At 40.0% G+C, this 16,968-nt stretch overlaps 1 protein-coding gene across 1 annotated transcript in view; it reads left to right on the top strand.

The window, feature by feature from the left end:
- TRDN (triadin) overlaps window positions 1-16,968 on the top strand; it is a 255,364-nt gene that overhangs the window by 74,853 nt on the left and 163,543 nt on the right. The window contains exons 3-4 of the mRNA XM_069974192.1: window positions 4,399-4,608; window positions 15,558-15,599. Coding sequence (XP_069830293.1) covers window positions 4,399-4,608; window positions 15,558-15,599 — 252 coding nt within the window. The remainder of the gene's footprint in view (window positions 1-4,398; window positions 4,609-15,557; window positions 15,600-16,968) is intronic.

The raw sequence follows: 16,968 nt of genomic DNA on the forward strand, positions 1-16,968 counted from the left end.
CAATAAATCAGAATATTATCATCAAGTCATTATTTTTCAGTAAGTTAATTTACAATTTGAACCCCCTATATTGTATCATTACAAACAGAGTTTATTTCTGTTAATGTTGATGGTTATGGCTTACAGCCAAGGGAAACCCCAAATTCATTGTCTCAGAAAATTAGACAACCAGCTCTGCATTGACAGGGATGTTTAATTAGCATGAAATAATTTTTCCCCTCTTTCAGTTGTCTAAACCAGGGGTGCCTTTGTCATGTGTATCTTATAAAGCAAAAAAAAAAAATTAAAAATGTTTATCCCAGGCATGTTACTGAAGATCGTCAGTATCAGGGCTGCAGCGGCGCCCCGTGCTCCGAGCCGCCGCCTCACCCGCTCTCCCTCTCCTCCCACTGCTGCAGTCGTCTGAGCCCATGGGTAGGGGCCCAGTGCTGCTGTAGCTTTGGCCCCTGGGAGCGTCTCACAGTCCCTTGTGCCTGCTCCCCGCTGTCCTGGTCGGCGCGCACGTCCATGTCTCCTAGGGCGCATGTGCGCCGGCTGTCACACATTTAAAGGGATAGGTCGCCCTGTTAGTTGCACCAAACACACTGACATTATAAATATGTCCCCACATGTCCTGCCCTGGCCTTGTTGAAGTCTTTTGTATGTTTCCCATTAGCGTGTGGCCCAGCTCTCCATTGTTTATGCCCATTGTTCCAGCCCGTTGTTCCTGCCTGTAGTCTCTGCCACCTGCGGTTCCGCTCGTGACTGCTATCTGTGTGACCACCTGCCTTCCTGCTCGTCTGCTTGCCTACTGTTCCCGCTACACCTCGTCCGCCATCACTAGCAAGCCAAGCCAGGGGTAGCGACCTGGGGGTTGCCTGCAGCAGCAAGTCTATCCCGCCTTGCGGTGAGCCCTGGTGAAGACCAGTGGCCCCTTAGACTTGCCTCCCTGGTGCGGCTTACGCCATCGCTGGTGACGGTCCAGTGGATCCACTCCAGTCATTACAGTCAGTTACAAAAAATTACCTACCACACCTGCTGGAAATTTGTTCCAGGCATCTACTACTTTTTGTAGTCTAATTTTACGAAAACCTATCATCTACTGTACCTCAGGAAAGCATCACAGTACTCTAAATGGTCATAGCGTAAAAAAACAAAAAAAAAACAAAACAATGGGGAAATATAAGTAAATTACACCTTTTTTTCCACCATGAGTTTTGTTAATGAACCAAATTCCAGCTGAACTTGTCTATGTCAATAAATATACAATATATGTTCAAATTAACGCACAAAATAAACAAACTTTTATGCGTTAAATTTTCTATACATCGTCAACCCCTCATTTTGTTGTCAAATGAATAATTTTCATATACATGTCAAGTCCCCCTTCGGGCTGATTGTTAGCAGTTTAGCATTTTGCAATCACAGCTGTTCATGTTAGCACCCGGCCCATAAATCTGTCTCGCAGTACAGTACTTCGGTTTCATTATGGATTCAAAAGACAAGATTTTCAACTACACAGAAATAGATTCCGACATGGAGGAGGATTGTGACAAAACAAGAAGCAATTAAGCAAAAAGATTGAACTGTAAAGCATTTTCATTACAGAGTGTTGGCGAGGAGTCTAAGTGAAAAGTTTTATTTATTTATAAAAAGTCTAATTATTTGGATTTCCTATCTTGTTTATGGCCCATGTATATTGCTACTTGTGTAACTGGCATTGCGCCGACAAATATTTAAGTTATGATTTTGATTAAGGACAGTCTGTCTTGACTATTTTGTAGCAGAGTGAATTGGAAAATTTACTTAGCAATATGTTGTATTTCTAATTGATATTTATGCCAAGAATTGTATCAATGCCCAAATATTAGTGTCTGTCATTTTAAATAATGTTTGTTCCCTGAATACGGCCATAAATACTGTATGACAATGTTATGGTTAACAGCTAGAGATGAGTAAATCAATTTTTAACAAATAAAATTAATTCCCAAAAGATATGAACTTTACCAAATCTTGGGATTATTTTCATGGAAATCCCTCAAAACTGTGTACAGAAAAGGATAAGGTTACTGTTAGGGTTAAAAAACCAAAATCCCACTAAACCCAACCTGAGTTTATCGAAAGTATTATGCTGCCTTGCCATAAAATAGCTTAGATACTTTTGACTATTAAACACATTGCTAGGAGACACATTTCAAAGCAATCTTGATACTTTCCATTGAATCAAATCCAATGGCCAATTTGTTCTCAGAAGACCTAAAACTTAAAAGAAATATGTTCTATTATCTCTACTTGCTTTCGGAATGGACTGAATCATGAATATTCTAGATAAATCTTCAAAAATAGCAGCACAGAAAATAGAGTAGAAATTTCACCAGGTGTTTGTCTCACCGGACTGAACCATCCATCCGTCTGATAATCCAAAGTATGAGAGGAGACAGCATTTCCAAAAGCAAACGTGTACTTATACCACGCAGCGTATCGATGTTTTGGCTTTTACCAAGCCTTTCTCTGCTTTTGGAAGTGCTGTCTCCTCTCATACTTTGAACCATGAACATTGACATGAAAAGGGTTGAGCATTACATAAGTATTCTATCTTTAAAACCCTGTTTATTACTCCACCCCCTATAGTTTTAAAGTGACTCTGTACCCACAATCTGCCCCGAGGACAGCTCATGGATTAAAAGCAGCTATCTGAAGATACAAGCAGTTTCAGGGGGCTGGTTGTGGATATCGAGGGAGACAGTGGATGTCAGAAATATATGCTGCTTCTGGTGACCACTGGGGTAAAAACGGATTACGCAGGTTAAAAATGACTTTCCAGATACTTCTTACCCTATGAGACATTGGACAGCTGGGTAGTTTATATTGAAGGAGAATGTTAGCTTATCCTGTCGAAACAACCATAGACATTCGTTGAAGATTAGATAAACAGTTGTTGCTGACCAGCTTTAGAGTTTACATGCATGTTTAGCTCAGAAGTAGTTGAGAGATAAGTAACATTAGACATCTCTGCTGTTGCTTATCGTTGAGTGAAAAAAGATATCACAGAAAAATAATCACTTACTGGATCTCATCTTTGTATGTATTGTCTATTTTTGCTAATTCAATAATTTTTCATACCACAAAGGGGAGTATTTATCAAGGGCTTTGGGCCTATTTTTAGGTAAATAATTGGATTTTTTTGCCCATTTTTAGCCTAAAGACCCTATTACACGTGTCGGCAGCAAGCGGGTGAGTACAGGGGAGCCGCAGGGAGCTGCGGGGGGGGGGGGGGGGGGGGGGGGGCTGCCCGGGTGTTTGCTACCGCCGCTCCTATTCTACGGAGCAATAGCAGCAGATAGTTGAAATATTAGTCTTTTGTCTTTCAACATGTTGAAAGACAAACGACTGCAACGAGCAGCCGACATCATTTTTGGGGAGTGGTACCAATTGTCTGCATTTCAGTGATTTCTTACGGGAAAATTTGCTTTGGTTTAAAAGTGATTTGGATTGCAAGCACGGACCTGGAACGAATTATGCTCGTAATCCAAGGCACCACTGTATTCAGTGAGTATTCTATTCACAAATCAATGAAAGTTTGCTGAATTAGTCCTACTTGGCTGGGTAAAAAAAACAGACAAATACTCTGTAGAAAAATGAAAAATTGCACATTTTAGACTCAATATTAAATGTTCCTCAATGTGTTTTCTCTTTTTATTACTTTAAAGAGTTTGGCCAGGGAAATCTTAAACGTAGTTTACAGCCTCCCCCTAGCATGACACAACAAACCATCCATACTTAGGGTCTTTTTACACGGAACGATAATCTGCCAAATCCGGCAGCTTCGGGCAGATATTCCATGCAATAAAACAGCGATCAGTCAAAAAGCTGATCATCAGCTCATCGTTGTCTTTTAGTAAGTATACAAATCATCGGCTGCTGGCCATGCATCGATAAATGTAATGTGCGGCAGATGGCCGATGACAGTCATACTAAACTCTGCAGTATACTAAACTCTGCAGGCTCCCTGGGGTCCTGCTGCCCTTTTCTGCCTCACTACATCTGCCGCAGAAGCTACTGAAACCATCTCTGAAGTGACAGGCCACTCAGCCAATCACGGGCTATGGTGTTGTTCGATCTTGGCCAGTATTTGGCTGATCAGTATGTCACTATATAAACGAGTTCAAAAGCTTCAGCGGCAGCTGCACACAGCAGGCAACAGGCAGGAGGATACCAGGGAGGATGGAGAGGTAAGTATATACTTTCTTACTTTCTAAATGAGCAAGGGCTGCTCATTTTAATGACAAGATATAAGATATACAAATATAAGGTCACCTCACTTTAATTCCCCATGATTATTGCCATTCTTTCATTTATAAAACTGATGTTGAAAAACATTTTAATTTAAGTCCTTCTTATTTGTACTATGTCGCGCAGGTCGTTCATCCACCACAACTACAACCGTTTTAGATGGTAAGAATGGATCTGTCCACAAGCCACCACTGAAGATGACAAGATCAGTCTCACAAGATCTGAAGACGACATTCAGCTCTCCAGCGGCATGGATTCTTGTGGTCGCCCTCATAGTGACATGGTCGGCAGTTGCTATTGTAATTTTCGATTTAGTGGATTACAAAACCTTTGCAGGTAGGTTCACAATTACCATAGTTACATAGTAAGGATGAAAAAAGACACATGTATGTCAAGTTTAACTAAGGGAGGAGATGGATGAAGGGAAGGGGTATGGATGGATAGACAAATTCTATATTTTTACATTACATACAGTACATGTTATTTAGAAGCCCTCCACTGTTTTTTATTGTGACTAGCTCCTGAGGTAGACATGGTATCATCACATCTTAGAGGGGTCATCTGGCATTAGAGAAAGATTTAAATGGGTTATTCAGGCTTAGAAAAACATGGACACTTTCTTCCAGAAACAGCACCATTCTTGTCTCTAGTTTAGGTGTTGTTTTGCAACTCATTTCCATTGAAGTGAATGGAGCTAAATTGCAAAACAACACTAAAACTGGAGACAAGAGTGGTGCTTTTTCTGGAAGAGAGTGGGCGTTTTTTTTTAAGCCTGAATACGTTTAAGAGAGTTCAGGTTGACTTAAAAAAAAATAAGCCATCCTTATCTGCTTGATCATCTGCTAGAGCCATTCCTATAGTACCTGCTAATCAACACCTCCGGTTCCATATAACCTGTGTGTCCCATGCTATTCCTTTTAAGCTCCACCAAATCAATCCCTTCTCGGCCAGATAATCTATTTCTCAGCTTTTATGTGCTAGCCTATTTCTCAGTAGCTCCTGTGCCAGGCTATTGCCTCCTGAGCTCACCTATGGGCCAGACCATTCTTATCTCAACTTCTTGATCTGACAGACCACTCCTTCCCAAGGTCATCTATGTACAGGGCTGCTTGAGGTTGTCCATCGTATCCATATATTAGAATTCCTGTTGTTTGAAAGGAAGTCTAATGGAAAAACTAAAATGACAGATCTATTACCTTTTCAGCTCAAAATAACACAGCCATTGCTTTCAGAGTATTGTATAACCCAAATAATATGGCCAGCTAGTCTGTAGAATATGAACTAATGTTTTGAGAATATCATGTAACTAGAGTTTTGAAAAACGTCCTCCAATGCTATGCAGGCATTTTATTTGTACATGTACAAAGCATAGACAAAGTCATTAGACCCTTTTACTTTTTCAAACTTTGTTATGTTACATTCCCTATAGGGGCTCCCTATTGTGCATGGGGAGGAAGATAAGTCTCTGACCTCCATTCATAGCGCAGTTCTCATGCAGTTTGTTGTATAACAACAGGGGAGAGGGCCAGGGGAGAGGGCTACAAATGATTATCAGTAAAGCAGGCTATATCGGTGCTCTGGGGGTGGTAGCCTCACAACCAGTGCTCCAAACTGCCTTAGTGCATGAGAATGGCGCAGAGGATGGAGATAAGAGACATACCTTAATCCTCAGTGCCCTTGTGCAATAGGGACATTTAGCCAAATTAGATTTGTCTAACCTGCTGTTAGCTTTTCTTTAAAGTGACTCTGTACCCACAATCTGTCCCCCCCCCCCCCCCCCCAACCTCTTGTACCTTCAGATAGCTGCTTTTAATCCAAGATTTGTCCTGGGGTCCATTCTGCAGGTGGTGCAGTTATTGTACTAAAAAACAACTTTCAAACTTGCAGCCCCGTGCCCAACAGGAGTATCTGTGCCCTAACTTTGCACCACTCCTCCGTCCTTCCTCCCCACCCTCTTCATCATTAGGAATGCCACTTGAACATTTTCTCCTGTCTGAACATTGCACAGGTGCTTTAACGATTTAACGTTGTGCTGTGCTGACACAGGTGGGTAATAGGAGACAATCTGCCTGGAGCATTCCTAATGATGAGGAGGGCGGGGAGGAGGGACAGAGAGGTTGTGCCAGCCTAATGCATAGACATTCTGAGCCCCGGCCATTGGGCACAGGGCTGCCAGTTTAAAAGTTGTTTTTTAGGACAATAGCTGCATCACCTGCCGAACGGACCCCAGGACAGATCTTGGATTAAAAGCAGCTATCTGAAGGTACAAGCGGTTTGGGGGGGGGGGGGGGGCAGATTGTGGGTACAGATTCGCTTCAATCCAAATTAAATTAACGCTAATTAAACCCACATTAAATGCTATGTGTAAACATAGCGTCAAGGTGTAACATGAAACATCTCAAAGATAATCAAGAGAAATTGGGAGCTAATTTTCAGGTGCCATACCAAACACTTATGACCAGGTGAAATTAAATTTTCCCCTCTTTTAGTAAATTTACAAAAATCTCTAAAATTCTGTTTTTACTTCTTAATTATGGGTCATTGAGTAAAGATTGAGGGAGAAAACCTAGCACAAGATGAAAAAGGGATTGGGTCTGAAGTCTTTGTGAATGCCTTGTAGATCTTACATGGATAGTTCTTCTGGAAACCTTCCAATATCATGGATAGAGTGCCAGGACAACAGAAAGAGAGACTAAAGATATGAAAAGGTGATTTCTACCCCTAGTGAATATCTGTTATTTTGAAAGGAAGCCCAATTCAGCTACTGCAGGGGAAATTTAGTGTTATATTGTGCCCACTCTTTGTTTCTTTACACTCACAGTAAAATTTTCACGGTCCTTTACTACAATAGATAACTCCTAAACATACTGAAAATACTGAAGGTGTGACACTCAAAATTTAAAAGTACATAATAATCATGTTAAAAAAAAAAAAAGAAAGAAGAAGAAGAAAAAAAAAGAAAAAAAGAAAGAAAGAAAGAAAACAGCTTTAGCCACTATCACCTTTTATAGAAACCCAACTGATCTATTAAGGATTTGTGACTTTGTGGCCACAGTTTTTTTTTTTTTAATCCTTTTTTTTATTTTTTTTATTTGTCTGCACACAGAATGCAGCAGCATTGTGATTTTTTTTTACAATTTTGCCAATATAGTATAATTAATTAAAATAGTATCAATTAATTAATTTTAAGTTGAAGGGGAACTTAAATATATATTTTTGTCTTTACTTTCAAATCAACTGGTGCCAAAAGATATAGATTTGTAATTAACTTCTAGTTAAAAATCTCGAGTCTAGTAATTATCAGCTGCTGTATGTCTTGCTGGAAGTGGTGTATTCCTTCCAGTCTGACACAGTGCTCTATGCTGCCACCTCTGTCCATGTCAGGAACTGTCCAGAGCAGTAGAAAACCCCCATTGAAAACCTTTCCTGCTCAGGTGGCAGCAGAGTGCACCATGTTAGTCTGCAAAGAATACATCACGTCCTGCAGGGCATATATATTAGCTGATAAGTACTGAAAGACTTAAGATTTTTAAATAGAAGTAAATCTATATCTATATATAGGACAAATCTAAATAACTTTCTGACTCAGTTGGTTGTAAAGAAAAAAAAAAAACACTTTTTTTTACCGAAGTTCCCAGGGTTTCTCTGGGGGGCATCTATTATAATTTCTTTACTTTGAACGTTAAAAACAAAACATAATTTATTGTAAGGTGACTATAATTTTATAACAAGAAAAATAATCTTCAACCATCTTATTCATCATTACCTTTTGCTTTGGTAGCAGGTAGTTCATTACATCTAGTCTTAGAAAAGCTCCTGTCTTTCCCAAATTTGACAGTAGGATTAATTTCAGCACAAAATGTAATAAAGTTTCTGGCATTGTCATTTCCCTATTCACATTCAGATAATGAAATGTAAATTTCTATTTAGTGTTCAGTCCAGTTAATGTTTGCTACAAATCCATGCCTTTCATTACTCCATTCCTCATACATCATGCGCTTAATTTGATGGTACTGTAGATATGGAAATAAGGCTAAAGCCAATGCAATGTTATTTATTTGTGTCATTAAGCTTTACACCAGCTTAGATTGCGGTTATAATATTTCCCCACTGGGATTTCTGTAACATGCATCAGCAATGTAGACTACTATACATATCTGTTCATTTGCATTTGATGATTATGACACTAAATATTCATACAAAAGACATAAACATAATCTCGGTACTAATCAGTATATAATGTTGCTATAATGCGAAGCAGCTGTTGTATATCATAAAAATGGCAAAGATTTACTGTATATTTATGCCATTTGTTGAATTTAACATTGCAGTTTACTCATTTATTATTCTGTATACATGACATCATATGTATATTAGATTAGTAAATTAGGAACAGCAACCTTTGCTTGTATGAGTGAAGATAGCTATTGCCACAATGCTTGGCTATCCAGGAATCCTAATACACATAAAGTACTGTTTACATCAAGTGCATCCATATTGCTTCGTTCACCAGAGGCCAAAGGTAGGGATAACAGAATAAACCTCAGTATTCTATAGAAACTTATATAGTATAAAATGTAAAACACTCTTTGGCATTTATACTAATATTAGAACAACACTTTTTCTTAAAAAGGGTACTCCAGCAAAATAAATAAATAAATAAATAAATAAATAAATAAATAATACTTGATTTGTACTGTTGTATGTCCTGTGGGAAGTTCTGTATTCTTTCCAATCTGACACAGTGCTCTCTGCTGCCACCTCTGCCTGTGACAGAAACTGTCAAAGACAGAGGGGGCAGCAGAGAGCACCATTTCAAACTGGAAAGAATATATCACTTCCTGCAGGACAAACAGCAGCTGTTAAAGGGGTAGTGCGGCGGTAAAGAATTATTTACAAAATAACACACATTACAAAGTTATACAACTTTGTAATGTATGTTATGTCTGTGAATGGCCCCCTTCCCCGTGTCCCACAACCCCCAACACCCGTGTACCCGGAAGTGTGGTGCGCTATACATTACCTATCACGTGCCGATACCCGTCTCCGATCTTCAGTCAGTGACGTCTTCTTTGTCCGGCCGGCGAATCGCTGCCAATCGCGGCTGAGCGCAGTTGTGACGCAGCGGAAGGGGGGCGGCGGCAATGATTCGGCCGTCCGTCCGAAGATGACGTTTGGCACAAAATGGCGGGTGGCCCTTGACACGGATCAGGTAATGTATAATGCACCACACACTTCCGGGTACACGTGCGGGGGTGGTGGGACACGGGAAGGGGGCGATTCACAGACATAACACACATTACAAAGTTGTATAACTTTGTAATGTGTGTTATTCTGTGAATAATTATTCACAGCCGCACTACCCCTTTAAGTACTGGAAGGACTTGAGAATTCTAAATATAAGTAAATTACAAATCTATATAATTTTCTGAACCAGTTGAAAAAAAAAAAAAAAAAAGCATTTCTGAGCATGCTGTGTTTTTGCAAAACTGCAAAGGATCACACAAAAAAACAACAACGCCATGTGGATATGGATTTTAATATTTTTTTTTATTGACTCTAAATCTAAAATTTATGTATTTATGTTTTTATTTTATTTTATTTTATTTTTTTGCAAAAAAATGTCTAGTGTGATTCTTTCCCTATGGTTATTATTCTCAGGCCAGAAGATCTCATATTCAGTACTAAAAACTAATGAGTTGTGGCAGGTCAAAGTCTAGGTCGGAAAAACAAGCAAAAAGGGAAAACATACTAAAATCTTCATGTGTTATATGTTGATTATATAAAGTTCTAGGAGAACATATTTTCCTAATTATGTAAAATCAAAAACAAAAGATAAAATGTAAATATAACAATGTTCAAGTCTGCAAGCAATATTGGAGTATATAACAGGATTGGATACTTAGGGCCCTATTCCACGGAACGATTATCGTTCATAAACGACTGCTCGTTAACGATAATCGCTTTGTGGAACAACAAAGGCGAAATCGTTATATTGTCGTTAAAAATTGTTGGTGGCGATCGGATCGGCGGGGGTGCTGATCGGCCGGCGGGGGTGGCGATCGTGCTTGCGCAGGGGGCTGTAGGATGCGTGGCTTGGCTGCGAGCTGCGAACGATCAACGACGATTTGAGAACATGTTGAAAGATCAAAATGAACGATTTCTTGTTGTCGTTTGATCGTTCGCTGCATTTACACGTACGATTAACGTTCGAATTTGACCGTTATCGTGTGAATTTGCACAATAATTGTTCCGTGTAAACGCAGAATTATAGATGACAATTGAAGGCTATTGATACACTTAAAGAAACACTCCAACCATTTGTTTATGATTTGACCTGTTACTAATCATATTATGTAAATAAATAGAAATTAGGCTACCAGTGTCTTTATTGTGGAGATATTCACAATACAAAGTCATATATAAATAATTTATCTAGTCCTTCCTATGAGAAGCACATTGATCCTGTCATAGCAGTGAAACTGACTTATTTTAAGATTTAGCTCAGAATAGGACAGAAACGCTGAAACCAAACACACCACCCCATCCCCGACCCAGTCTTATCTAACCTGCTTAGAATAGCTGGGAATTTGTTAACAACTAAACAGGCTGTTTGCATTAGGTGGCCATATTTCTCAATAATTGACAGCTGATCAGTTATCTCTTCCATCCACCCCCTCTTCCCATCCCCCAATACACAGGAATGTTAGGCACAGACAAGCATTCCTAGATGAGCATTCAGAGTTGAGCTTTGGCTGCTGCTTATTTGTCCTACAACTAAGGTGTCAGGCAGTGACGCTCCATCAGGTCTGACCTATATTTCCACCTATATTATTTGTCGTGGATGGTCAAGAGTGTCCCCAAAGTTTCTGACAAGTTCATAAAAATGGTAGCTGCACAACTTTATACACATAAAAAGCCAAGGTTACGCTTACCTATCTGGGCTCTCCTGATGCCTCCTACAGGTCTTTGGTGTCTCCAGCCGATAGAGTGACAGCCCGCTTAGCCAATTACTGGCCGCAGCACTGTCCTGTCTCAAGCAGTGATTGGCTCATTGGGCTGGAGTTGCCTTTTGGGGCAACCAAAGACAGGAGAAGCACTGTAGGGGAGTGCGGACAGGTAAGTATTGATGAACGAACAAAGTATTGAGCTAAACAGCACTAAAACAGATAAACACCTGCAAATGTTTAGCTGTTTTTGTGCGTTTGTTAGTTTAATTTCAGACAAACCCGAACTTTTAAATTATTCGCTCATATCTAATAACTAGGGCAAATGGGTGAGAAAATCCATACCTCCTTATGTCCTAATTTGTGATGCTTATCATGCAAATTTTAATGGCTTTTTTTTTTTTTTCAAGCAGAGGCCCAATTTATTATTTACGATTTTTCTAAATAAAAAAATAGTTTTTCTTTTAAACCAACGGAATTACACAATAATGTATTTCTACCATGTAATTCAATTACATGTCCACTGTTTACAAGTCCATTTTTCTTCCTTTATTAACCACATGCCGTGCACAGATTTAAAATTCAATCTTCATCTCTTATTCTGATAACTTGTTTTGTCAACTCCTGCTGATCATTTCTGTATTCGCTCTATGTGCGTTTAACAGTATTTTAATTGATGACCATATCTGGAAACACTTGGTGCAATTACTAACCTATTTCACATAAGCCTCTGTACTAAGAAAACCTTAATTAAATTACAGTCTTCTGGAAAGAAGGTAAGAAATTGAGTGTTATCCACTTAAAGTAAATTGCCCACCAAACATGTTTAATGTGTTTTGTGTTTTTTCACAGTAACTGCTTTAAAGGATTTCAATACTGTCTTATTGCGCTGTAAGGCTATGTTCACACTGCGTAAATTTATGGTCGTATTTACGACCGCAAAAATACGAACGTAAGTTTGAGGTTCACTGATATGAATGTAATGCAATGGAACTACAGCCGGGAAGTGCACACTACGTACGAACTTACGGTCGGATTTTATACGGCCCCGTGAAAATTTGCGGCCGGAAATGCTGCACCTACGACCGTGAGTTTCAATGCCGACGCGAACGTACATCTTATATCTGCCAAAGTAAACTTGATTTTGATATAAAATATATTCTGAGTGGTTTCTCGGGCTGGGCGGTATATTTAAAGTAAACGACCTGTGGCAGCCCGCTTGAAATCATGCTAGGAAGCCACATTAAACAACAGCCGTATGTTCACGGCTAGCACTTACGGTCGGAAGTGCGATCGGACAAAAATCGGTGAAAAATTACGACCGTAAGTTTGCGCAGTGTGAACATAGCCTAGCTAGGCTATGTTCACACTACGTATATTTGAGGCTGTATATTTGAGGCTGTATAGCAACCAAAACAAGGAGTGGATTGAAAACACAGAAAGGCTCTGTTCACATAATGTTGTAATTGAGTGGATGGCCGTCATTTAATGGCAAATATTTGCTGTTATTTTAAAACAACGGCTGTTATATTGAAATAATGGATGTTATTTACCGTTATATGGTGGCCATCCACTCAATTTCAACATTGTGTGAACAGATCCTTTCTGTGTTTTCAATCCACTCCTGGTTTTGGTTGCTATGAGGACCTGACATGAGGACCAAATAACGGTAAATAACTTCCATTATTTCAATACAACAGCCGTTGTTTTAAAATAATAGCAAATATTTGCCATTAAATGACGGCCATCCACTCAATTACAACATTGTGTGAACAGAGCCTTTCTGTGTTTTCAATCCACTCCCTTAAACTGTAAAAATTTGACTGGTACAAAGGAAATGTATGCAAATAATGACTAGATTGTTGGTCAGGTTAGAAGCATCTTTGTCCCTATAGAGCACATGATGCTGAAGATGGAGGTAAGTTTCTTACCTTCATCCTCTGTGCCTTTTAAGTGTACTTTGTAGTTTAAACCACATGCTAATAGGGGGCTTGGGGGCGGGACTTAAGTGCACAGATTCGCCCCAGCCAGCCCGCCCCTTCTAATGAATACTTGGGTGGCACTCTGCAGTGACGGCACTCTGGCGCTCATCACTGGCAAGTGCCATTTAAATATTCAACAGAAGGGGCGGGCTTGGGCGGATCTGTGCACTGTAGTTCTGTAGTCCCACCCCCATTGCACCAAACTGTCTTATTAGCATATGGATTCAACTACAAAGTAGAGGAAAATATCACTGAGACATAAGGTGAGAAACTTACCTTCATCCTCAGCTCTCCGTGAGCTATACAGGCATATAAGCAAGTTAGATACTGTGTAAATTAGGTGGTTTGTTGCACTAGGAGTGGGACTACAGCCATCAGTGCACCATTCTGCCCCTTTTTCTGCCCTTAGGGTACAAACCCACACACCATATATGCAGCGTATTTACTACTGCGATACGCAGCAAATACCCAGCAAATACGCAGCAGATTAGATCTAAATAACTGAACACAGCATCAAATCTTCACCTTCACATCTGCTGCGTATTTGCTGCGTTTTTGCTGCGTTTTTGCTGCGTATATTGAACAACGGACATTTTTGCCACGTCAAAATAATGAACATGATCATTATTTTCGGACGTCTTTTGCAAACAGCGGATGTTTTTTATTTGTAGTTAACACGCAGTTTTCCTTTTGTCACCATTCTGTCTCCGTTTTTACTTTTAAATTCAATGGACTTTTCAATTAAGCCGCATCCAAAGTCCACTTAGCAACCCCAAACTAGAATAATGTACAAACACCCGTCAGTGCACTAAGGGGAGGTCAAGCTGCTAAATAACGTCCGTTATTTTAGACTCAAAATGACGGATGTCATTTTCAACGGAGATGAAAAGATGTTGTGTGAACATAGCCTTGGAGTGCATTATTATATAAAAAAAAATATGTCCTACCTAAAGATTATTGTCACGGCTGCAGCCATGTCCCGTGCTCTGGGCAACTGCTCCACACGTTCCCTGCGTTCTTCCAGCTCGTGTCTTCAGGCAGACGCTGGTGCCCACATGCCATGGCGCAAGGTTGCCCCTCTTTAGCCCCTCGGAGCGCCTTACTTGGCCCTGCTCAGGTCTGCCCAGCCACTCTCTGTCTGTCGCGTGTCTCCGCCTCCGATGGCAATTTAAAGGGACAGTACGTCCCTTATTGGATGTTGCATCTATTACCTCCCCTATAACTCAGCACCTGTCCTGACATTCCCCGTTGGAGCCTTTGCATGTTACCATAGTGTGTGGCCCAACTCTCTGTATTCCTGCCCGTGATTCCTACCCATGACACCTGTCGTACCTTTTTCCTGCTATCTGTGCTTCTTGCCTGTGATTGCTGTCCCGGTTCCAGCTGTGTTCCTGCCTGCCTACCAGTATCCATCTGCACCTTGCTCGCCGCCACCAGCACGCTAAGCCAGAGGTAGCGACCTGGGGTCGCCTGCCGCAGCAAGTCCATCCCACGTTATGGTGGGCACTGGTAAAGACCAGCGGCAGCTTAGACTCCGCTCCCTGGTGCGGTTTACGCCATCGCTAACAGCAGTACAGCGGATCCACAACAGTTATGGCCACATTTTTCTTTTATTATACGTTGAGTGAGTATAGCCTCAAGAGGAGGCAGCTGGTGGGCAGATTGGTACACTAGAAGCTTTAGTCCTACCCCACCTAATTTGCATAGTCATACAACTGAAGATCTAACAAAAATGGCGCCAAGGCTGTAGCGTCCCTGGCACATGACAACCTTATAGCAGGTTAGGGGTCCCCCCCGAGTACCATATACAAAATGCCCAGGAATGTCTAATAATACTTAAACTCCACCCAACTCTGACCATCTGTGGTAAGCACATACGACTTAAAACATCTTCCTCTCCTCTTAACCAGCAGTTATATAGTTCTCCAGCAGCTTTGTATTTGTTTAATAGGCTGAAGCTGCCAGTGATCCGCTGTTGTGGTCACATGGTCATATCATTGCTGCAGCCCAGTAAACAAAGTGGGGAGCCATAGAACTGAAGGCTTGAGATTAGAAGCTGAATATGTAACTTTCTTGCTGCTTCTAGGGAAATACGTAGAAGCTTCTGCTCACTGGAATTTCGGTACAGTATTCTAGAGAAAAAAGGACATTATTTAGAAACTGGTTGCTGAACATTATATTTACTATCCAAAGAGGCTGATATTTGATGATGATGATAACTAGTTTACTAGTCACATAAGTGCTCAGTGCTTACCAATATTCTTCATACATAGAATTTCCAGGGCAATCCACTAACATGTTTCCTTTATTTTTCCATTATCATCATCTCCATGAATGCTCCTGCCATCATCAATAGCCACCTATTCCCAGTACTGTGATGACCCCTGTTTACCACCTGGTAAAGACATTCTGCCTGCAGTGTTTCTTTTTTATTAACCTTTTGTGTTTTTACAGTTGTTTTTGAAACTGGCTATGCGGTGTATTTGCAATGCATAGGCATACTGATTCCAGATACTAATCATGTGTGAATTAATTGATAGCACAGCGATAGATAGATAGATAGATAGATAGATAGATAGATAGATAGACAGATAGATAGATAGATAGATAGATAATTTTTTCCCCTCTCAAATCAACTGGTGGCAGAAAATTATACAGCAGTGATGAGCGAATACTGTTTGATTGAATAGACTTTCGATCGAATAGTGAGATATTCGATATTCGTACGAATATCCCATGAATATTCGATAAATATTTGATATGTGTTCAAATCCCCCAGCTTCCGGTTTTACCCTCCAAATGGTCAAATAGATGTTTTTCACTAATCGAATACTTGTTCCCATAGACTTTAATGGGATCGAATATTCGAATATTCGCGGGATATTCGTACGAATATCGAATATTCGAATATCTCACTATTCGCTCATCACTATTATACAGATTTTTTAATTAACTTCTATTTAAAAATCCCCATTCTTCCAGTACTTATCACCTGCTGTATGTCCCACAAGAAGAGGTGTATTCTTTCCAGTCTGACACAGTGCTCTCTGCTGCCACCTATGTCCATGTCCATAAGAACTGTCCAGAGCAGGAAAGGTTTGCTATGGGGATTAGCTACTGCTATGTACAGTTGATAAGTACTGGAAGACTTGAGACTTTTAAATAGAAGTTAATTACAAATCTGTATAAAGATAGACTTTTGATCCATTTATAGTGCACAATAACGGATTTAAGCTATGCTCCTAAATCCCATGCCCCTTTGTAAAAAAAAAAAAATGTCTAAAACACATTAAAAAAATGTAGTGCAATTGACATGATTATCTTTGGGGGGCTCAGATTACACTAAATATTTAGCACACAGTTAATTTTTCTACCCCAGCATCTTTAGTAAACAGTGTACTGACCCTGTACAAGAAAAGATAAAAACTCTGGCAGTGAATGAGTTACATATAAAACCAACATTGCAAATTATAATCCGCAAGTACACAAATAGAATATACCCAGCTGACTAATGACCATTTGAGGTTTGGACAGCAGTTGTGATAATCTACACATGACTCATATTTATTTAAAGGGGGTTCGGCCTAGCAGTGACTTATGACTTTATTGCCCTAGCGTGTTCTTTAAGATTTTTTGGAACATGGAACTTATTCATTCATGTGTTTTTCCTCTTGCTTTTTTTACCCCCCCCCCCCTAAAAAAAAAAAAAAAGAGATCTGTATTAAATCAAAGGCTTACAAGGATAAAGTACAGCCCTATGAAAGTTA

Source organism: Dendropsophus ebraccatus, chromosome 6 (assembly GCF_027789765.1).
Source record: "Dendropsophus ebraccatus isolate aDenEbr1 chromosome 6, aDenEbr1.pat, whole genome shotgun sequence".
Lineage (NCBI taxonomy): Eukaryota > Metazoa > Chordata > Amphibia > Anura > Hylidae > Dendropsophus > Dendropsophus ebraccatus.